This window comes from Lycium ferocissimum, chromosome 8 (assembly GCF_029784015.1).
Source record: "Lycium ferocissimum isolate CSIRO_LF1 chromosome 8, AGI_CSIRO_Lferr_CH_V1, whole genome shotgun sequence".
Classification (NCBI taxonomy): Eukaryota; Viridiplantae; Streptophyta; class Magnoliopsida; order Solanales; family Solanaceae; genus Lycium; species Lycium ferocissimum.
Window position 1 is genome coordinate 13,104,491 of NC_081349.1, and position 23,765 is coordinate 13,128,255.

The window sequence follows — 23,765 nt, forward strand, 5'->3', positions numbered from 1 at the left end:
ACATTAACGACATCCTAAATTTCGAAGATGTCAAGAATAAGTCGCGAATCTCTTTAGCTCAAAATATATATAGTCATGCCATTTTGAAAATCAATTGTTTAATCAAAATAAATATTATAGATACTATCAATAATTTTAGTATCAAAGGAAGAAAATGAATCCTATGGAATTTCTGATCCATTACCTATTATACTAGAATTAATCCCACTAATTCCGCTATGGTTCACCTAAACTAAGGAAACAAAATAAGACAAAATGTTAGCCAAGCAATCGAATACACAAAGAAAATAAAATAGCGGAAATAGAATCAAATGGATCAGCCTATTTTGGGCTGCTGCGGTCTGTAGCTGTTATTGGACCCTGGCCCAAAAATCTTTTATTTTTGTTGTACTAATGCGGATGAGCTGGACACGAGAGGAAAATTTCATTGGGCCCTGGCCCACCACCGAATGCAGGAGATGACAAGTCCCTCGGACTCGTACGCGGAGGTCATGCAAAAAAACAAAAGGAAAGGATTAGTGGAATGAAGATTCATAAGACTTGTTCTTCAAATAAAAGAGAAAGCGAATAGCAAAAACAAATATAAGATATCACGTAAATAGCAAACAAGAAACGATCCTTGACATGCTAACTTAACAAAATAATTTCAACATCCAAAACAAACAAGTGGTTTTTACATATATTGTGTGTACAAGAGGAAAACGAAATAGAGACGGGAAGAAAGGGGAAGGCCTTAAACCATTTCAAACGATACAAAGAATGCTAAGTCAAATAAACACTTAAAACCAATTCGGACTGGCCGAAACATAACCGAAGATTAGCACATAAGGGGTCCTACAGTAAATAGCCGAAAGAGACTTAACCCAACTGCATACATAGATTACAAAATCTATACTTATGTTAGTGATATACTTGACTTATACTAAATATGCAAGTCCCTTATGCTGGCAGTACGCAAGACTGCATATATCTAATATATTCAGGCACACCCCTGTATATCTACCCATAAATCAACAATCAGATCCGCACAGAGACCCATTTACTTTTACTTAGCGCGTTTAAACTGCTTTCAAAATGTAGAGACGGTACCAAGCTTTTATCAATTAGTTCAATTAGTGCGTGGTTCAAAGACATAATTAGAAACTCATGGTTGTTAAATTCAACTGTCTCAAACAAACAATGGCAAGAATAACTAAAACTCAACCTATCATATCAAACGGCAGTTGTCTTTTATTGCGTTTTCACAAATCAGATCCTATTATAGGTACAACCAAACCACATGTTAAAATTAACTCTTCCATGCAATGACACCGAAAAAAAAAAATTAGCAAAGTTTACGAACACGCTTTAAAACTACGTGAGTCCTAATGTCATGATTTTAGGAGTGTGTGAAAAGTTTAATAACACATATAAGAGAAAACATATCCAACACATGATTTTAATTCATCTATCTATAGCACAACATATTTCTGCATAGCGTGAATAATGGACACACCAGGACATGATTCCGAAAAAACACAACATAAGAAATAACTGAATTTAATTCTCAATAATTAAACTACCAGTTAGGAATTCATATCCTGAAACATAAAATGTAGACCAACAATCAAATCCACCAGAATGGTGGCACAGAACTTCAAAGCATCAGAAACCGACAAGCGACATGATGAATTCTCAACTCTACATTCGAAATATGAAACACGAGGAAGCCAACGATACCCTCGCAATATACACAGAGCAAAACACATTTGGTTGAGCATCTAATAGTCTATACAGCTAGAAACGAACTCGCTGCGTCACATGATTTTTTAAAAGAAAACAGGACCACGATTTAAAAATAGTTTAATATATGATTTTTAACGGAAAGGAATGAACATAGGATGTCGATTTGAATCAATGATCAAATGAGATTCTGCTGCGTATTTTCATAGCGTCAAAACACGAAAGCAATTAACATGAAACTAACAGTATATCCACAACACATTAAGCCACAGCTTCGTCCAGATTCCGTGTAAAAAAAAAATAAGGTGACTGACCAGATTTAGACACAAATATAGAACCAATTGACACCTAAAACGTGATCTCTAACTTGAAAGAAATTCTTTAAAGAACACATTTTCGCTACACGAATCACAAGCTAAACCGGAATTAGGCCGACTGAAACAACAACATACACGAACACATCAGAAACTTTAGATTCGAAAAACGAACACACTGACCTTTTGTTGGTGCAGCGAACTAAGGCGTCGAGGCCTCGAATCTACACTCGAACACGATGAACCCGAACTCGAAAAAAAGTATTTCGAATCAAAAATTTGATATCAGCCGAAACAGTAGATTCTTGTTAAAAAAAGGGAAATCCGTTTATCAAAAGAAAAATCACCTCCTTCTTTGGCTATGAGCTTAAGTCATTTTATAGGTGGTAAAGGCTAGGTTTTTGTTTCTAACAGGCGGGAATTGAAATCTCAAATTCGAAATTGAGTCCAAGTCCGTGCTCATCCAAATGTTGGAGCTTCAAATCACGTGATTTGATTCGGACCTTACTCAAAATGGCTAGACCCTTTTTCTGATTTTTGAAGATTAATTGTTTGAAGCAAGAAAGTGAACGTCTTTCTCTGTCAATTGACAGAGAACCCAGACGAAACAGACATAGAGACGTTTTTGTATGGAAATGGAGTAAGCCGAAACTGCCATGGCTAAAGGAAAGCAAGTCTTTGTTGAAAAAAGGAAAACGATGAGGGAGATGGAGGAGAGAGAGGGCAGAGGGGTGAAGGGTTGCACGAGAATGGGTCTGTTTTTGGTCTGCCATGATTGATGAAGCTTTGTTCGCTTGCTGGAAATGGAAGGAGAGAGAGTGGACGATGATGCGGCGAGGAGAGAGAGGGAGAGGGGCGGCTGAAGAGGGGAAAAGAGAAAGAGATTAGGTATTTGGGATGAAAAAGAAGACTGGGCCGGATCGGGTAGGAAAAGGTGTGGGCTGGACCGGGTATGGGCTGGGTAATTGGATAATGAACCGGGTATTGGGCTGATCTGTTCAGTTGGCCGAATTAATTAAAGTATGGGCTTCTAATTTAATAGCTAGTACAAAATATATTATGTGAAGACAAATAGTAATTGGTATGTATAAAGTAAAATTAATTTAACGCGTGCAAATCCTAAAATGAAACGATGACGAACCATTTAAAATTTGTGATAAAATAATACTATTAATGTTGATAGTAGAATAGTGGAAATGAAAGTAATAATATTAACGATAGTAAAAATAGAAGGGAAAATAAAATATTTAGATTTAATTAATTTAAAAACCCAAGGAAATAAATTGGAATAAAGGAGAGACAAAATTGGGTGTCAACACACATCCTGCCGTGAAGTCTTTGAGGAGAGACTTCTCAAGTTATAATTAACTATTTCCTTTCTTCTTTCTCTCTTCAGCCTACACATGATGTCAGTGTTTAGATTTGGAAACCCAAACCAGCTTGGGTCCCTTATAATTATAGAAGGGATGGATCAGGTTCCTTTTCGCCCCAAACAGGCAGCACATTCCCTTTATCCTTCTGAGGTTGTCACACCTCACACTTTCAGCATGAGCATGGCACATACTTCACCATATTAATGGAGTATCGAAGACGTCCCATGAAGTTTTAAAGGTACAAGCCATGGGAAGTGTGTAACAATGAAGTAAAGGATGAATTGCGATCTTGTAAGACGTAACCGGTAAGGACAACCTTGGAACCGAAGGACATGACCATTATCATGTATAATAAATGATAAATATCATATATGGAGAGTTTTGAAAGATTTCGGGATCAAGCAAATCGAAGAAAATAAGTTTGTCAAAAATTTGGAAAATAGTTGGCAGAATTCTGGACAAAATTTTGGGTCAACTTTGGTGGGGTATATCTCCAGGTATATTAGGAGTTTTAAGGTTTTTCAAAAGCCTAAAATTAAGTTTGTCAAGTCTAATTTCCAACCCAACAAACCATTCATCAATGCGACATCGGAGCAGGGAGCTATGGGTGTTTTAATACGGACAGTCAGAGAAACCCGAACCTGGGCGGAAATTCGAAAAATCCACTTAAAAGCCCACTTATGTTTTCACCCAGCCCAATCCGAATTTGGCACCTATAAAAGGGCCTCTACACTTCATTCTAGTCATTTTTCTTGACTCCGCAAACCTCACAGCACTCTCTAACATCTCCATACCTCTCTGGAATTTTTCTTCTCCCACTATAAGAATATTCTTGAAGGCTCTCCACCATTCCAAAACATTCTATACCATCACAAAGAGGATTAAACTCCAAAACCCCAAGCTAAGTCATGGAGAAGGATTGTTCTTGTCTCTACTTAATGTTGTGATGAATTTGGTCTTGGAAGAAGTTGAGTGGGGTGAAGTTCTTCTAGTGTAAGGCATGTTGTCCATCCTATTTCTCATGATTAAGTTGATTTGAAGGTTTAGCAAGTCCTATAAAAGAAGAGAATCATAGTAGAGAAATTGCAAAGTATTAAAGTGAAGATCATGACAATGGAATGAATTTGAAAGGAGATTTTGTATTAATTTGAGATTAAATTGAGTATAATTCTTTGATTATGGTATTGTAGATATTGTTATGGTTGGTTGAGAAATTGGGAAAATATCGTGTGGGATGTTTTATGGAGTATATTGGTGTGGATGATGATGTTGTTGATATTAGTATTGTTATTGTCGTTGTTTTGTTGGTATTGTGATTTCGAGCTAGGGATATAAACAGGAGAATCTTTGAATTTCGTGATTTTTAAGGATTTAAGTTTGAAGGCTTAGGATAAGTATATAACAATAGGCCTAACCATAGTATGAATGGTCTTATATGTAGATTGCGAGATCGAAAGTAGGTGGGAAAGTCGAGAAGTGAACTTCCAGGTATGTAAGGCTAGTCCCTTTCTTTCTAAAGGCATGACTCCTACGTTACGATTCCATATATGTCTTCCATAACACTCTTATTCCCGAAAGCCTAGAAGTTCATGATTCTCAAAGTTTTTATGATATTAAAGACAAGATGTTTTCTATGAGGACCATGATGACTTCTTCCTTGTGAATCCATACATGTCTTCCATAATGTCCTCATTTCCAAAAGCTAAAGATTCATGAATCTTTAAGTTTCTATGACGCTAAAGATGATTATGTTTTCATGATGAAAATGATGATGATTCCGTTTCTAGAAGTTTCAAAGTTTATGATTTTAAATGCTATGATGAGATTGTTGAGCTTATTTCATGATTTCCTTGATTTTATTCATTGTTGTTGATCTCACCTTAGAATAATTGTTCCCTCAAGGTGAGATATAGCGATGATGATTGTTCTATAATATAAATCGGAGGGACCTTACGTCACTCCGATAAAGTGGTAACTTTTATTTGGGCTCCCATGCATGCTACTTATATTATATATGTATATGATGTATATATATGTATATAGGGGATATGGGAAAAGGGTGAGGCGTTATATACGCATAGTACACTTTGATCGGTTGGTATATCATATGGCGTCCGAACGCGGGATATATGGGTATGGATCGGTACACGCGTTCCGCGATATATATAATATATATATATGGATCGGGCTGCACGTTCTGCAACAATATAAAATATTTATGGATTGGGCTGCACGTTCCGCAGCACTATTATGTTATACAAGTATGAGAAAGGTTTTTATGAAAAGACTAAGCATGCATGATATTCGCCCTATGAGGCACCCAGATAAACAGGTTATCCTTATCTCATGTTTTTTTCTATATTTCTTATTATGTTGTTGTTCATGCCTTCCATACTCAGTACACTGTTCGTACTGACGTCCTTTCTTACGGACGCTGCGCTCATGCCTGCAGGTAGGCAGGGAGATGGATCAAATCTGTAGGTGCTTTATCAATGGATTTTCAGGAGCACTCCACTTACTTCTGAACTAAAATCTATTGGTATTGGTCTTCATGGTCACTTGTATTCTATGTAGAGGCTCTTAGACATGCGTGTACAGTTAGATGTTTCATAACCCTATCGATTCATATCATTGTATAATATTTTAGTAGCCTTGTCGGCTGGTGATGATAGACATAATTGTTGAAGATTGTATAGAGATGTGTCGTTTTGTTATGATAGATGTCCTTACATATTATGATATCTATGAGCTATCTTTATGGTCCACTCAGGAATATTTATGAGATGTATGTTGAGAGGTGCTCGGTGTGTTAGCTCCGGGTGCCCGTTATGGCCCTCTGGTTGGGTCGTGACAGAGGTCCTTTCTTTTATGAACCAGTTCCTTTTGTACCCAAGCTTACTCTCCTTTCGATAAATCTTTTTTCCTCACGGAACCAAGTCGATTCTTACTTTGCGAGACTCCTTGTATCTGACACCTCGTCCACAATAGGTGCGCAAATAATTTTCGGTGGTGGACACGTACTTCTTTGTGGGGATTGTAGGGGTCTTCTCTTTCCAAAACTAAATCTTTCTTTATCATTTCCGCCTCTTGTACATGGAAGTGATCACGTCGAGAAGACAGTCTCTTGAGAGGCTCTATCAAGATCAAACTTGATTCTATTCAAGTCTTCCTTTAATTGCTTACTTCTCTCAATCTCAGTGATGAGACTCAGTTTTGCTTTTTTGAGTTCATCTTCGAGCTCCAAGTGAGCTTTACTGGCTTCGCCCTTTCCTTTAAGATATGCCTTTGTATCCCTTTTCAATTCCCCTTCTAGCATAATATTCAGTTGATTGTCTCATCAATTTGTTCCTTTATCTCTCTAATTGACACCAACATATTGTCTCTTTCGAGTTTAGAATCACTGATTTCATGAACGAGTGCACTTAGTGCACTTTCTCAGTGATAAGGGCATGATATGCCTCAATTAGCATGTCTGATAGTGACTTGAGTTTATTCTGAGAGTAGGCTTTCAGGTTCTTCTTTACCTTAAGAAAATTTACCTCTGCATCTTCATCACTAGCATCTGAGTTTGATTTGGCTATGAGTGTAAAAATTGACTCATACTTAGAGGCTTCATTTTCTATGACCGCCATTGATGTGTCCCTTTTGTCATCTTCTTCTTCAGACTCACTAGAAGAGTCCCTTAACACAGCAAGTGCTTGTTTTATTATAACATTGGCAGCTTCCTTTCTTCCGAACTTTCTATCAGGAAACTGGTTCCTCCTGCAATTCTGTCATAGTTGTCCTGCTTGTTTAGAGGGCACTCTTTAGCAAATTGATTGGGTCTTCCACACTTATGGCAAGAATATTCATTTCCTTTGAGATTTTTGCTGGAGCTTCCCATCTTCTGGATTCTACCATTTCTCTGAATCAATTTATGGAATCTCCGTGTGAGATATGCCAACTCGGATTCGTCGTCACTTGAATCTTCCCTAGACTCTTTGATAACTAGGCTCCTTTTCCCTTTTGATTTCATTCTTTTCTTCCTTTTTCATAGGCATCTTCATCTCATATGTCTTAAGGTTTCCAATGAGCTCATTGACAGTCAATGTGCTGAGATCTTTGGCTTCGTATATGGCATTTACCTTGCTATCCCAGGAATCAGGTAACACACCAAGCAACTTTCTTACCAGTTTGGTAGTTGTGATGACTTCTCCCAGAGAATGAAGCTCATTTATAATAGAGGTGAATCTAGTGTGTATATCATGAATAGATTCTCCCTCTTTCATTTTGAACATTTCATGCTGTATGGTGAGCATGTCGATCTTAGAGTTCTTCACTTGTGTTTTTCCTTCATGAGCAGTTTGAAGAGCTTTCCAGATCTCTTTAGTAGTTGAGCACGTTGAGACTCGATTATATTCATCAGGTCCTATTCCACACACAAGGATCTTCTTGGCTTTATAATTTTTCTCTATTGCCTTCCTGTCAGCATCATTATATTCTTTCCTTGTTTCAGCAGTGGTTCTTACACCATCTTCACTTGTGTGTACTGGAATATAGGGGCCATCACAGATGATATCCCACAGCTGTAAGTCTTCAGCCATGATGAAGTCGTGCATTCTAGTCTTCCACCACCTATAGTATTTTTTCGTTAAATATGGGTGGCCTGGTGAAAGATTTACCTTCTTCCATATTGGGTAGAGCAGCCATATCACATATTATTTCTAGGTTTTAACCTTTTAGAAAGTACCTTCTCTGATACTAATTGTTACAGGCTGTGTGTCCACCAAACAGTATATGGGGGAACCTGGTTGAGTACCAGTTCCCTTATGCAATGCAGTAAGTAAAGAAGGCACTGTTTTACCGTGGAACAATCCTTGCTCAAGGGATTAAAAATCACGACCTACCCAGTAAGATTTCAACCCCGCTACACGAGCAACTTCATATTACTCTATTGTAAGATAGGAACTAACTCCCATAATCCCTCAACCCTTACAATAGTAGCAACCTAGGAACTAACTCACGTAGTCCCTCAACCTTTGCAATACTCCGATTGAAAATACCTCCACTTGACTAACTCTAGCCAAGGAAACTAAGGTTGACAACCTCTAGCCAAACCCAACTAATACACCTAAGCTAACTTTAGCCAAGGGTACCACTTAATAAATTGAAAGGTAAACTGCCTAACAACTACTAAGACTTTGAAATACCTACAACAACTTACTTTTTGGGAAGAGTAGTTTACAATTTTAGCAAAACATCACAAAGACTTACAACAACATAAAGAACTTAGACTAAATCTGTATCTGGATCGGGTTCTTTAGTTTTGTAAGTGACTTGTTCGTGTGATCACTTGAAATCTTATGAAGGCAGCTTTTGCCCAATTTAGATTAGGTTTTTCGAGCGATACCAATTATATTGCAACATGTTGTATATATAGTGGAAGCATGTGGGTTGGAAAGAGACCACTCTTCAAAAGTTTGACCTAAAGCACGGGCCAGCTCACTGTGTACTTGTGTGCAGCAAGTGGCATAGATTTATAGCTCTTGCTGCTGACAGTGCAAGGTGCACAGAGAGCAGATCACAGACCAAGTCTCTCTCTGGTTCTACCAAAAGTTTGACAATCATCAAAACAAAAGGCACTTGGACGTATCAAGTGGCATCTGAGCCCATGGTTTGTATAACATAACTTGTAAGTAATACTTGTAGACATGATTCGTAAACATGGCTTGTAAACATGATTCGTGAGTATAATATAACATTAATCTAAGTACTGTATATAGTATAACTTGTATGAAAACATGTAGATTTTCATGAAAATAAGCATAATAGTTCATATCTTACATTTACGAACCCATGGAATGCAAAGCATGGGTGTTCATGGATTACAGACGGATTCCCAATAACTACAATGGAATATCAAGAATCTAATAACGAATTATTAATACGAATGATATGTCATGGTACATGTAACTTAGGGTCATCATGAATTAGAGTAGAAATCCTAGGTTTATAGAACTTCATATTTTCATGGATGAACATAGAGTGGGGAAGAACAATGATGTCCCCACACATGGATAGAAATCCTACATATCTCAGTTGCTCCAAAACCTGAAGAAAAGGTCTGAACTTGTGAAGAAAAACCCCAAGAATCTGAACTTGAAACCTTGAGAAGGGTTTTCTTGAAAACCCTAAGATTGTAGTGTAGAATCTTGTTAAGAATCCATGTTTATGTGTTAGAATTACTTAGAAATACATGGGAGAGACTTACCTTGATGTGGGAGGATGAATAGAGGAGAGAAAAGTCGTGCTAAGGCTTGGAGAGCTGAAAAATGGAATAAAATTTCAGAAAAATGCGCTTTGAATGACCCCTCGAGTTGTCTGCGTTGGCATCTGCGCCGCAGATGGCCTTCTGTGGTCGCAGATGCTAAAGCGTATCGAAAACAAAATGCTGGAAACTTCGGATGGAAATTTTGGCCCAAATGTGTTGGGAAATGCATTGTAGATGGCCATCTGCGTCGCATTTCGCGCTCTGCATCGTAGATCCTTGTCCGGCGGACTACTCTGCGACTCTTCAGTAAAATGGTCATAACTTTTTTGTACAGATGTCCGTTTGACCTCCATAATATACCGTTGGAAATATATTTCAAAGATCTATAATTTTTATTGAAGAAGTTTTTCCAAATTCCTTATAGATTTTCCCGAATACTCGCTTGAAGTGAGACCCTATGCAAACTCGGCAAAACATTATCCGTAGGGTAGGCTTTTCCTTCGATTTTTTTTTGTCCTAAGACTCTTCTTATGGCTTGATTATGTTTCAAAACACTTTCTATACCTCCCATATTGATTCCATTATATCATCATCTTACTAGTCAAACCTTAGCCCGAAGGCACGAGATGTTACAACCTATTAGGACATGGAAGTCACTTGGTTAGCCCAAAAAGTAAAGAGTACAAAGCCCAAAGCTGAGATCTTGATGTTCCTATTCATTGCAACAATGTACCATGTATGGCTTGAGATGAATGCGATGAGATTCCACGAGATTCAACACACAAGTGCAAATAGATCGAAAGAGATAGTAGTTCAACTACAATCAAAGGAATCAACAAGTGAAATGGAAGCACCTGCTTACAGTTTTGAATAGTTATCTAGTCTAATGGAATAGATTTTGCCCATTCTTTCCTATTTTTTGGACTAGAAGAGTTTGTTTATCCGATTGAGGTCTAGTTCTTGTGTTTTACATGACTAGCAGTTGTACAAAGTTTCACTTGGTTGAATAAAAAATTTCTTTTTTCGACCCCACCCCCCCCCCCCCCCCCCCAAAAAAAAAAAAAAAGGTTAAGTGGACTTTACTCAATATTGCATGCAATTGTATGAAAAAGGATAAAAGAGTTTTAATTACGAACTCCTAGAAAATTACTCTCTTCCATCCATATTATATGGTGTTTTAACTTTTACATTTAGTATTAAATAAATAATTTTTTTACATAATAAAAATGTATTAATAAGTATTTTCTTCAGATTTAACCTTGTTTAAGTGAATTTTATGTAACTAAAAAGTATATTAAATAGAACTATTTAATTTAAAATAATTTAATGAAAACACCTTCTACTTTTTGGGAGTGCTTGAATTTTAAGGAATATGTTTAAACTAAAAGTATCATAATGTACGGGTATTCGTATTTCTTGGTATTGATATAATCAGTACGTACGTAAAGACTCACTGTTCATTTCCTATACACGAATGATTATGAGTATGTTTGTTGGGTCATTTTCGAGGAGATAAATTGCTGTATTTAATGGAGAGTTCTGTCTGCTTATGGGATCCACGATTTGACATCATTAAATTGCAAAAACAGAAAATAGGCCCCAGCACATCTAATACTCTATAGGCAACTCTTTCTTACAACAAACATTTATGACCATTTCTGTTACTACACTTTTTGTATAAAAAACAAATGAAATATTTATTTATTTTTTAAAAAAGAAATTAATCCATTTAGTTTTTATTAGTTTTTACATTTAGTTTGACACCTACCACATATATTATAAATATAATAAATAGCAAAAAAGTACTTATAAAGGAGAGGAAATATAAATCTAACCTCCAATCTTAATAGTGGTTAAACGAGTCAACTATCTTAGTAAAGATGATATGACTGATTAGTAGGATTACTACCATATACAAATATATAAATATCTTGTATATTTTTTTCAAATCTATTGACTCTAAGCCCCCGTTTGGCCATAAAAATTATTCATTTTATTTCGAAATTTTTTTCACTTTTTTTCGGAATCAACGTTTGGTTTTGATCAATCGACGTTCAATAATTCCGAATACTGAACTTTGAAGTTGTATTTGAATATCAAAAACTCCAAAATTTATTTTTCAAAAAAACTTAACTTTTTTCACTTTTTTACAACTACATTTCACCAAAAACTACAATTTTAAAAACTATGGTCAAATACAACTCCAACTCCAAAATTTCAAAAAAAAGCGATTTTTTTTTTATATCTATGGCCAAACGGGGCCTAAAATCTTGATCTGAAATATGTATAATCTGGATCGTCATTTGACTTCCAGTTTGAATAATTTTGATTTTTTTAGTATATATTATAAGGGCAATTAGTCCTCTCTCACATCATGGCCCCTAGGCATAGAATAGCATATGATGCCTGTAGCTATCATCAAACATTATAGCGGACCTAATAAAATTGTACATTCTGTAAATCAAGTTGTAATCGGTATATCAAAACTCCACCTTTTTGTTTATATTCATTTGTATTCAATACAACTCTAGGGAATTCTCAAGTATGAGAATTACACATAAACAAACAAATACATACATATACAGTGGTAATAAATGATGATTCTTAAATGGTACACTAATTATAATATAGGTGGATTCAACGTGCACTTTCAGACAATGCAGTTTGTTAGCTTCTAAGCATGTTTTCATGATTACAAAGTGAGATATGATCATGAAACATCTCACCACTTACAAAAAAACATTATTACTCAATAAAAACATATTAAGCACTTTTTGTTCTTTTCTTTCTTTCTGGCTAGACAAATTACGCATTATGGTTTTGATCAATCGACGTTCAATAGTGAAATAACTACAAAAACAAAATAAACTCATGAAGGCACTAAGTTTTTTTTTTCCACATAATTAAATTGAAAAGGTAGAAAGTCAATTAAATAGCAGTGACTAGATGATCATGATTAGACTTAAACGCATGACACTACAGCACAAATTGTGATTAAGAAGCCATTAAGTTTTCCCATACAATTAGTTTATTGGTGGCTTCACGCTTTTAATTCTTCGGTCTCTTACAATTTCACAAAGAGATAAGGGTCAAAAACACACCCCAACTATCAAAAAAATTGAAACCACATAAGTGAAATTGACATTCAAAAAAAAATCCACTTTCTTGTGTGTGTGTTTTTTTTTAAGTTCTATATATTACTCCGAAATTTTTTTTATTAATTGAAAAAATGAGATTCAAGCTAAAAAAACATTATCATCGCATCATATTTTTTAAAAAAATTTAGTATTGACAAGTAAAGAAAAGAAAATTTAAAATTTCCTTTTCCAATTTGGGAGAAAATTAAAATTGGAAGGGAAAAAAGAGGTTTTCTAGAAAATTGGCCCGGCCAAACCGCCTTGCGGCGTTTGGCTGCTAGATCTCGGAAAAATATGCAAAATCAAAAAAAAAAATTGCATAAATCGGATATCCTAGAGCAAAGTTATGAACGTTTAAAGTTTCACCAATTTACAACTACTCTTTCACCAATTTACAACTACTCTTTCTCCTATATTTTTTAACTATGTTTTTATCTAATTGAATTAGATTTATATTCAAAATAAAGTTATGTCTTGATTAAAAAATAACATGCTTAAATCAAAACCTTAAAAAATAAAACACTTAAACCTAAAGTTTTCAAACAAAACTTACTTCGGGCACCTTTTCAACCCCTAAAACGACGGTCTGAACATCTATGTATCCTTGATGTATTGAGCCTACATTATTGTACGCAGAAAAAAATATTAGGTTCTATATAAAATATTGACATTTCCGAATCTTGACACACGACTAATCGTCGGTCAAAGTATGGAAAAAAAACACTAAGTGTTGCCAAAAAAAAATTTATTAAAAGAAGATGTTGCGATCTTTTTATGGAAAAAAAAACACTAAGTGTTCCTTAAGTGTGTTATTTTTTAATGCGTAACTTTATTTCGAATATGTTGCGATCTTTTAAAAATAAGATTTATTATACACAAAAAAATATACTTAATATTTACTTGAATCATGCACCCGCATGTTTGATCCATGGTGGTTGGGATAAAAAAGAACGGCTAAACCACCAAGCCCAGTTTGTGAAAGTGACAATGTGGACATTTTTTATTATTTATAAAGTTCACTAATGCCATCTAACTTGTTTTCATAAATTGAATTTCGAGCCTTGAAATTGACATTCAAAACATCAGTATCATGGGATTACCATCTTGAGATATTGTGCAACAATTTAGGGAAAAATTCAAATTAGATGGGAAAAAAGAGGTTTTAATATTGATCGAATATCCTAATTTACGACTCGAGAAAAGGATCAAAATAGTATATTACCTTTAGGTTTGGACCTAAAACTATATACGTTCTTTTACATGGAGCATTATGTTTGCATAAGTGGTGCGCTTTTAGTCAACTCCCAAATAGTTTGTTAAAAATTTAATAGAAAATGGCAAAAATGCTCCTGAACTATTAGAAAAGGTCTAAAAATACCTTTCATTCATCTATTTTGCTACAAATACCCCTCAATTCAACTTTTTGGCTCATTTATGCCCTTTGACTAACGGTCAACACTAATTTTTTTTAAAAAAAATGTAAATTATGGCGTTTTATTATCGGCAAATTATTCTTTTTTTAAAAAAAAAAAATCTAGAAAATGGTTTTTTTAGAATCAGGAAAAATGAATCTCATTTTTTAAATCCGCTTTTTGAAAAGAAATGAAAAACTGGATTTTTTTAATTAATTAAAATATCTGAAACAATAAATCAGGAAAATTGATTTTTTTGTGTCCTAAAAAAATTATATTTTCACAATTTTATTTTAGGAAACTTAAAAAAAAAAAAGAAACACGAAAAAGTGGATTTTTTTTTTTAAAAAAAGGAAAAAATATGAATTACATTTCGCTAGTAACCTAGCGAAATACAAAAAAAAAAAAAAAAAATTATATTTCGCCAGGTATATAACGAAATACAATTTTTTTTTACATTTGATGGAAATGTTAAATGGGGTTAACATTTCGTTGGATAACCAACGAAAAGCCCATTTTGGTATAAAAAAAAAAAAAAAAAAGACATACCATTTTTGTCTTCAAGCTCCAAAAACGTGCCATTTTGGCGCCGGACTCAAAAAAATTGGCGATACCACAGTAATCTTTTTTATTTCAAAATGTAGCAATATTTTTCTTTTAAAAACGTAGGATATATATTGTATGCGCACTCTTTCAAAACGCAGCATATACATTGTATGCGCGCACATACGGTATCAATGTATATACATTGATAATATATACACTGATATATTGTATATGTACAATGTATACACATTGATACATTGTATATACATTGTTACATTGTATATATACTGATAGAATATACACAGTATGCGCGTGCATACAAGAATAGTGCCTAAAATTTAGGGATACCTGTATTCTGCTATAAATTGTAAAATATAGTTATGTTTTTTAATTATCTAAAAGTACGTCTATAAAGTGTAATTATGAAGCTTATATCAGTTACATTAGGTAATTTTTCCTCTTTTATGTAATTGACCCATTTATTCCGAGTTTCGGTCATCAACAAGTGTTTATTGAGTCATAATTTTTTAGTTTGTGGGGCTCATCCTAGTTAAATTTCTGGTGAAAAAAGTGAAGCTTATCTGTTATAATTATTTTGTAAGAAATATTTTATAAGTTAAAATTTTATTAATACCAAAAAAAAATAAAAAAAATAACATAAGTGATTCTACTAGAAATTATTACTCCCTCCATCCCAATTTGTTTGAAGGTTGACCAGTTTGGGAGTCAAACAACTTTTTCTTTGACTTAATTTTTAATAGAGATTCTTCGAGTATTTTATAATAAAATTTCATATTTGAAAACGATATAAAAAGTACTATAAGTCTGCATAATTAATAATTCACAATTTATGAAAATAGTTGGAGAAAATCGTAGTTAAAGAAAGAGCTATTTGACTTCCAAACTCGTCAACCTTCAAACAAATTTGGACGGAGGGAGTACTATATGGAGTGATCATTTAAGAAATTTACTCAAATTTTAAGTACTACCGGTAAGTTTTAAATTCATGTACATAATGCAACTATCTATCAAATTCCTTTCCTCAAAATATATCGTACGATTATGTATGGAATATTGAAACAAACCCAACATATTGAGTCTATAAATCTCGTAATGGACCGCATCAACTAACAGCCAAGGATGCATAATCTAAGAGATTTCATGAAAATAATTATGCCAGTTGTTTATTGACATCTTTAAATGGTGTCGAAAAAGTAAGAAATTCATAATAATAGAATTAAGAGAATATCTTAATAGTGACAATTTTTGAATTCTAGTAAAATTATTATATATTTCCCTCACTCGTCTGTGTACAATTTGAGTTTTAAAGAAGATGAAATATATAATATAACTCATCACTTATAACCTACAAGTCCCAATTTGGACTAGTTACATCAAAATAATCAACAAACTAGTCATTTGAGTTGACAATTGAAAGAACAAACAGATTTGAAAAGTAATACCAAATACAATTTAAATCAGTATAACACCATGTCAAATATTTCATAACAGATACCACAATGTATTAGATGTATGTAGGTGAATTTTCTCTTCCTACTAACTCTTACTAACCCGTTATAATATAAAATCCAAAATATACGACACATTGCTTTAATTCTACTTCTTCAGTTAGGAAGGGCGCCAAGTGGACCCCATACTGCAATCAAAACTCCTTCCCGCAATGTCTCTTTCTCCTACTTAATACCTCCAACCTCCTCTTTCTTCTTCTTCTTCCTACAAAAAGTTCACAATATTTTTTTTTCTTATTTTTTTCATTTGAAATTTTTTAACAAAAAAAAAAAAAAAATCAGCTTACTTTCAACTAAGTTGTACTGATCCCAAAAATCATGTCGACAATATCCGCTTATTTTGTTCTTGTTGTTGTTTTGCTGAATTTTCATCAGCTTTGTGTTTGTCTAACGTCCGATGGACTATCACTATTGTCACTAAAGTCCGCTATGGATGACGGCACCATTTTTTCCTCCTGGAATGAAAATGATGACACACCTTGTAGTTGGACAGGCATTTCATGTGCTAACATTTCTAGTAACTCTTCAGACCCGCCACGTGTCGTGGGTGTCACACTCTCCGGTAAGAATCTACGTGGATACTTACCGTCTGAGTTAGGGACGTTAGTTTATCTCAGGCGACTTAATCTTCATGGAAATAACATTTATGGTTCTATCCCTGATAATCTTTTTAATGCAACGTCACTTCATAGTATTTTCTTGTATGATAATAATATATCAGGTCAGCTTCCACCTACTGTTTGTCATCTTCCTCGTCTTCAAAATTTGGATATTTCGGGTAATTCACTTACTGGAACTTTCTCGAAGGAACTTCGTAAGTGCAGGCAGTTGCAGAAGTTGATTCTTGCCAGGAATAATTTTTCCGGTGAGATTCCGGTGGGGGTGTTCCCGGAAATGGCGAATTTGGAAACACTTGATCTTTCGGATAATTTCTTTAATGGGTCGATTCCTGAAGACGTTGGTGAATTGAAGTCACTTAGTGGGACTTTGAATCTTTCTTTTAATCATTTTAGTGGGAAAATCCCGAAATCTTTAGGTGATCTATCTTTAACTGTTAGTTTTGATCTTAGGAATAATAATTTATCTGGTGAGATTCCTCAAACTGGTTCATTTGCAAATCAAGGTCCAACAGCATTTTTGAATAATCCTATGTTATGTGGATTTCCTTTACAGAAGAATTGTAAAGACGGTTCAAACAATTCGACACAAGTTCAGGGTTCGTCTGGTAATGAAGGAAGGGATTCACGTAAAGGGTTAAGACCTGGATTTATTATATTGATCTGTTTGGCTGATGCATTTGGAGTGGCATTTATAGGACTAGTGGTAATTTACTTGTATTGGAAAAAGAAAGACTCTGGTAGTGGTTGTAGCTGTACTGGAAAAAGGAAATTTGGTGGGAGTCATGAGAAGCAAACGTTTTGTGATTTCCCATGTATTAATGGATTTCCAAGTAATGATTCTGAAGTTGAGTCCGAGAAGGGAGGTGTTGGTGGTGCTAGTGGTGGTGCTAGTGGTGGGGAAGGCGATCTTGTGGCTATTGATAAAGGTTTTAGCTTTGAGCTTGATGAGCTGTTGAGGGCTTCTGCTTATGTGTTGGGAAAGAGTGGATTGGGGATAGTGTACAAGGTTGTGCTCGGGAATGGTATCCCGGTGGCTGTGAGGAGGTTAGGGGAAGGTGGGGAACAGAGATACAAGGAGTTTGTAGCTGAGATTCAGGCGATCGGAAGGGTTAAGCATCCTAATGTTGTCAAATTAAGAGCTTATTATTGGGCTCCTGATGAGAAACTTCTCATTAGTGATTTCATTTCAAATGGCAACTTGGCTTCTGCTCTTCACGGTGAGCTTTTCGTTATAGTTAAACATCTTCAGTTTTGTTTGTCTAATTGATATTATCTCTTGAAAGAATCATTAACGCATTCATGTTTTAGACATTGGGGAATACTACCTTCTTACCATTAGTAGCATGATAAACTGATGCGTGTTTTTATTATTTTCCAAGTTTGATCACTCTTTTGAGGAGTGGAAATACAGTACAAGACTTTTGGTAGCAGGTTAGTTTGGCGTTTGGGATGTTCAAGTATCAATTCACTAGTATAACTGTTTAATATATGGCTGGTGATGAAATAATGACTATTAGCCATTGTGTCTAACTTAATGATTGTGAATAGTAATTATTCACATGCCATCTAATGATAATTTTATCTTGAAAGTGTCCCACATGCTTGCAATCTTTGAGTGAAAGATGATTAGTGTTTGTGACTTGATACTATGCTTAGGATTTAAGCCTAATCATATAAGTCTTTTATAATGTATTATATATGATATCTGCATAAAGGGCAAATCAAGAACCTAAACATTTTCCATCCATTTCAACGGATAAATAAAGCACATCATAGTATATTAGGAACATATAACGATCCAGCTAAAGTCAATGTGCAGACTTGCACGATTTACTGCAGATACAATAATCAAATATTGCCATCATATGGTAGCTGGTAGAGGGCATTTGGGGATTTTCTATGTTTTGAAGGATTCGATCTGTTTTTTGTCCGCGTGACATATGGTTGATTTCCCTATAAACCTTGTGAAAAAAGATCTATCACCAATTAGAAGTAAACCAACAAATACAAGGGGCGAACAATTGAATTATGTCATGTACTAGGTCAATTCCTTGAGTTGTGGAGTTAAGTGTTCTGTCTATCTAACAGAATCTAGATATTACATTGTTTATTATGTCTTTTAGAAATCTAATTACTTCATATCCCTCCTCCTGGTGCTTTTTGACTGTGTAGATGTTTTCTTTTTTTAAAGCAAACCGGAACCTGCTGTAACTACCATCTAGTATGAAATGGGACTTCTTCCATGAGATGGATTCTAGACTTTGAATTTTCTAAAGTTAGTGTTCTGCAGGTGAATATTGCACTATTGCTGTTGGTATGGCTGCATTAATGTTATTTTTTATTAAAAAATAGATTTTTGCCCATGACACAAAACGATGCATTTATGAATATCTACTTCACTGCTCCATATACATGTCACTATGAATCTATAACACAATCGCTGTCCAAGAGTAAGTGCTTGCTTTCTGACAACATATGTGGTTCTAGCTTGGTAAAGACATATATGGTTGACTATCTTTGGTTATCTGGTACCTGATGTTCCTGATTTCGTAGTTTATTGGTTTTTAAAACTATGTAGCTGGAATTTAATTGTACAGTAACTTACCTTTTGCATTCTGAAGAAGTTGAGGAGTGCTTCTTTCTGCGTCTCTTCTTCCGAATTGTCTTACCATGTGCTTGATTTGAATGTATTGACGTAGTGACAGTTGTTTCATGCTCTAACTGATTGGGATTAACTAAATTAATATGAACAACGATTTGCCTCAAGTGTAAAGTTAATATTAAGCTGAAAAGTTATTAACTTGTATATTCTTTGTCATGCTGTTGTGATAAGAATCTGGTTTGCTTTTATACAGGGAGAAATGGGCAACCATCACCAAATTTAACATGGTCAACGAGACTGAAAATTGCCAAGGGAGCAGCGCGAGGTTTAGCTTATCTCCATGAGTGTAGCCCAAGGAAATTTGTCCATGGAGACATCAAACCTGCCAACATTCTCCTTGATAATGAACTTCAGCCATATATATCTGATTTTGGCCTTAATAGGTTGATCAACATAACGGGAAACAACCCTTCCACTTCTGGTGGCTTTATGGGTGGAGCTCTTCCTTACTTGAAGCCTGCTCAACCAGAACGACCCAACAACTATCGAGCACCAGAAGCTCGAATCCCTGGTAACAGACCTACACAAAAATGGGATGTCTATTCATTCGGGGTCGTCTTGCTTGAACTGCTCACTGGAAAGTCTCCTGACCTCTCAATTCCCACAACTTCCACTTCAACAGAGGTTCCAGATCTTGTAAGATGGGTAAGAAAGGGATTCGAGGAGCAAAATCCACTATCCGATATGGTTGAACCAATGTTGCTTCAAGAAGTCCATGCTAAGAAGGAAGTACTTGCTCTATTTCATGTCGCTCTTGCATGCACCGAGGCAGATCCAGATATTCGACCAAGGATGAAAACTGCCTTAGAAAACATCGAGAAAGTTGGAGCTTAAACTTTTGGCTACACTCTAAGTTCCATGGACTTCTTTTTTTTTTTTTTTGCAGTTGCTCCTATCATTTTTTTTGTCTTTAGGTGTTTATCAAATCTTTAAACTTCACTACATAGGTACAGAATACCGGTGTGCTACAACAGAATTCCTGTCATTTTTGAGCAGTTAATTAGTTGCTTATCTCTTTAATCTATTCCTGTTGTTATGAAGTTAAAACAACTTTTCATGGTCAATAAAATTATTTCTCTGTTAGTACTGGAAGAACCTGTATAAAGCTGAAGAGGAGTTCAACAGACTGGTTGAAAAGTTAAAGGGAATGCATGTAAAAATAGGCAGGAACTTCCATTTTGGTTAAACATAGGCAGATGCAGGGGTGAATTTATTTGTTAATTTTGGGGCACATGAACCCATAGTTATTTACCAAGAGGTCTAAGGATCAATTTTCCATTTAATGTATTTTTTTTTCTCCTTTCTTTGGCAATGCACCATATTCTAAAATCCTAAATTCGCATCTGCGCAGATGGGCCATGGGACACGAGAGACAATAGCCCAACCAAACTTAAATAACCCGAGCCAAGCCAATCTTCCTTATTCACAGTCAAAAGATTGATCCTTTCTGAAGAGATTTGCAAAAGCAGCTCAATTTGTTTCCATCGGCTGAAAGCAGTTGCTAGTGTTTTCTCAGGAATTTGGCAATAGATTTTAAATATTTTTTTCACTCTATTTGAAGTTTATGAAGATGGAATTGGAAGACAAGTTTGGACCAATTTTTCAAATTTGAAATCCTATTTCAAGCTGAATTTGAAAATTTTATGACCAAACACTGATTTTGAAATAAAGTAAGAAAATATTTGGAAAATAAAGTAAATTCATGGCCAAACGGCTGTGAAAAACTTTTAGGATATTGCCAACAACCAAAGACACTAAACCTGGTGATGTCAAAAGAAAGAGTAACAAGAAAGCACACATCATTGTTTTTCATTTTTTGTGGCTTCATTCTTGGAGATATTAGTTAAAACTACTCCTGGACGTCTCGATTAACCCCCTCTTTGGATGGTTGTTTCCCTTGGTTAATTAATGTATGGTTTTTTATGAACAGGAAAGGGTCAAATATACCCCTGTACTATCAGAAAAGGGTTAAATATACCTCTCATTATACTTTGGATCCAAATATACCTTTTTCGTTATACTTTGGGTTCAAATATAACCCTCTGTTATACTTTGGTCCATATATACCCCTCCTCCGTTAAAATTATCCATGGTGGACATGAGATATGACGTGTCAACTGACAACTCGGTGACGTGGACACCACCCGGCATGCCACCTCACCACCCCAACCCATTTACCCCTCTCTTTCCCTTCTTCTTCCACCACTATCATCTTCTCCCCTCCACAACATTTGCCTCCATTAGCACCACCACACCACCATCTCCTTAAAAAACACTCCTAATTATTGCTTAAAAAAACACTCCTAATTCAAAATTGTAACTTTAAATTGCCTCCAAATTTGAAGTGACTAAACCATTATTTCAAAATTGAATTTAAAAAAACCAATCCAAACTTATTTGGTAGAATTTGAAACGTTAATATTCTAAACGGGAAAACTAATAAATGAAAACCCAAAACTTTTCATTAATCCAATGGCAATTAACAACTGTTTCCACACCCAAACATTTTGGTTACAAATACTATACAATAATATTCACCGCTTAACTCGTCGAAATCTACCCAATAGATAATCGCCTGAGATAATCGAAACCACTGAAAAGGATAAATAAGTTATATATTATTAAACGAGATAATTCAGATAAAGAAATGGAAGTCAGTAGCATCACGGCTTGATGGTGGTGTGGTGGTGCTAATGGTGGCAAAGGTTGTGGAGGGGAGGAGATGATAGTGGTGGAAGAAGAAATGGAAGAGAGGGGTAGATGGGTTGGGGTGGTGAGGTAGCATGCCATGCGGTGTCCACCTCACCGAGTTGTCAGTTGCCACGTCATATCTCATGTTCACCATGGACAATTTTAATGGAGGAAGGATATATATGGACCAAAGTACAACGGAGGGGTATACTTGAACCCAAAATATAACGAAAAGGGTATATTTGGACCCAAAGTATAACGAGGGGTATATTTAACCCTTTTCTGATAGTACAGGGGTATATTTGACCCTTATCCATTTTATGAAATCATGTTTGAATTCACTGTTCTTAAAATTATGTTGTATGGTGTTGTAAACCCGTTGTAATTCCATGGTTATATAACCATGAAAAAGTTCAATTTTTGTCACCACGGATTTAGTGATTTTTGCGTAGTTACGTTTTTTATTTCTCGATTATATCCCATCTTCCACCACCCACATCCACTACTATCCCCACCACCCAACCCCATCCCCAACCACCACGCCTTTACCGTCCCCACCACCCCACCCCATCCTCACCCTTGTCCCCGCCACCGCCCCTACCACACCCACACACACCTACCCCTCCAACACCCACCCAAGGACCACCCCCACCCATTACCTACTTATTTTTTAAAGTTCCTATTTTATCCTTTACTTGAGTTTTATTAATATATATAAACTAATTTCTAATTAGTTAAGGGTATTTTAGTAAACTTGCATGGTATTATACGATACCATATAATCAAACCAAACAATAAAAATGTTATTAAACCACAATAAACGATACAGTCTATCCAAATGTTATGTTCATTAATACAGTACAATACAATATAACACCATATTTCTTTACTGTACATTAATGAACCACGATTTAAAGTTAAAATTTTAACACAATTTGAATTTCGTTTTATAAACATTAAAATCAAGTGAAAGGGAATAGACCCATATTTCTTTACTCTTTATTTTTTATCCATGAACTGATGAACATGTTATGTTCCGTTTGGACATGATTTAAAGTTAAAATTTTATTTGGACATGCAATTTGAATTTCTTAAATTATATTTTGTTTTTATAAACATTAAAATCCCACAAGTTGTGAAAAAAATCAAAACTTCCCATATTGTTATACAATCTTACCAAATAAGCATATCATAGTTATTTACTTCATCAAAAAAAAAAAAATCATAGTTCATAACAAAGTTGATATGCTACTAGAGGACTTTTCTAAAATACAACATTTATTGATCGAAATTTTTTTAAAAGAAAAATTGAATATGAGTTGTAGTATGACTACTCTTTTAAATAATCCTCTCAGATGGTATTGAACATGAATTGTAGTATAACTACTCTAGAAAATTGAACATGAGTTGGTAAATATATCTATCAATTTATGATTTTTTTTTTTTACAAAATATAAACTTATGGGTGAAGTTTAGCATTTAAGAAAATTTGTAGGGATCTAGTAGCTC

At 34.9% G+C, this 23,765-nt stretch overlaps 1 protein-coding gene across 1 annotated transcript; it reads left to right on the forward strand.

Moving 5' to 3' along the window:
* Window positions 1-16,500: 16,500 nt before the first annotated feature.
* On the forward strand, window positions 16,501-20,653 carry LOC132067275 (receptor protein kinase-like protein ZAR1). The gene is made up of 2 exons (XM_059460468.1): window positions 16,501-18,120; window positions 19,759-20,653. The coding sequence occupies exons 1-2, from the start codon at window positions 16,602-16,604 to the stop codon at window positions 20,397-20,399; spliced, it is 2,160 nt and encodes a 719-aa protein (XP_059316451.1). The 5' UTR covers window positions 16,501-16,601; the 3' UTR covers window positions 20,400-20,653.
* Window positions 20,654-23,765: the final 3,112 nt, after the last annotated feature.

Excerpts from the sequence above, each read along its gene's own strand:
- LOC132067275 (XM_059460468.1), top strand. The coding sequence starts at position 16,602 with ATGTCGACAATATCCGCTTATTTTGTTCTTGTTGTTGTTTTGCTGAAT. Across the intron at positions 18,121-19,758 it reads CTTGGCTTCTGCTCTTCACG|GGAGAAATGGGCAACCATCA; the intron begins GTGAGCTTTTCG and ends GCTTTTATACAG.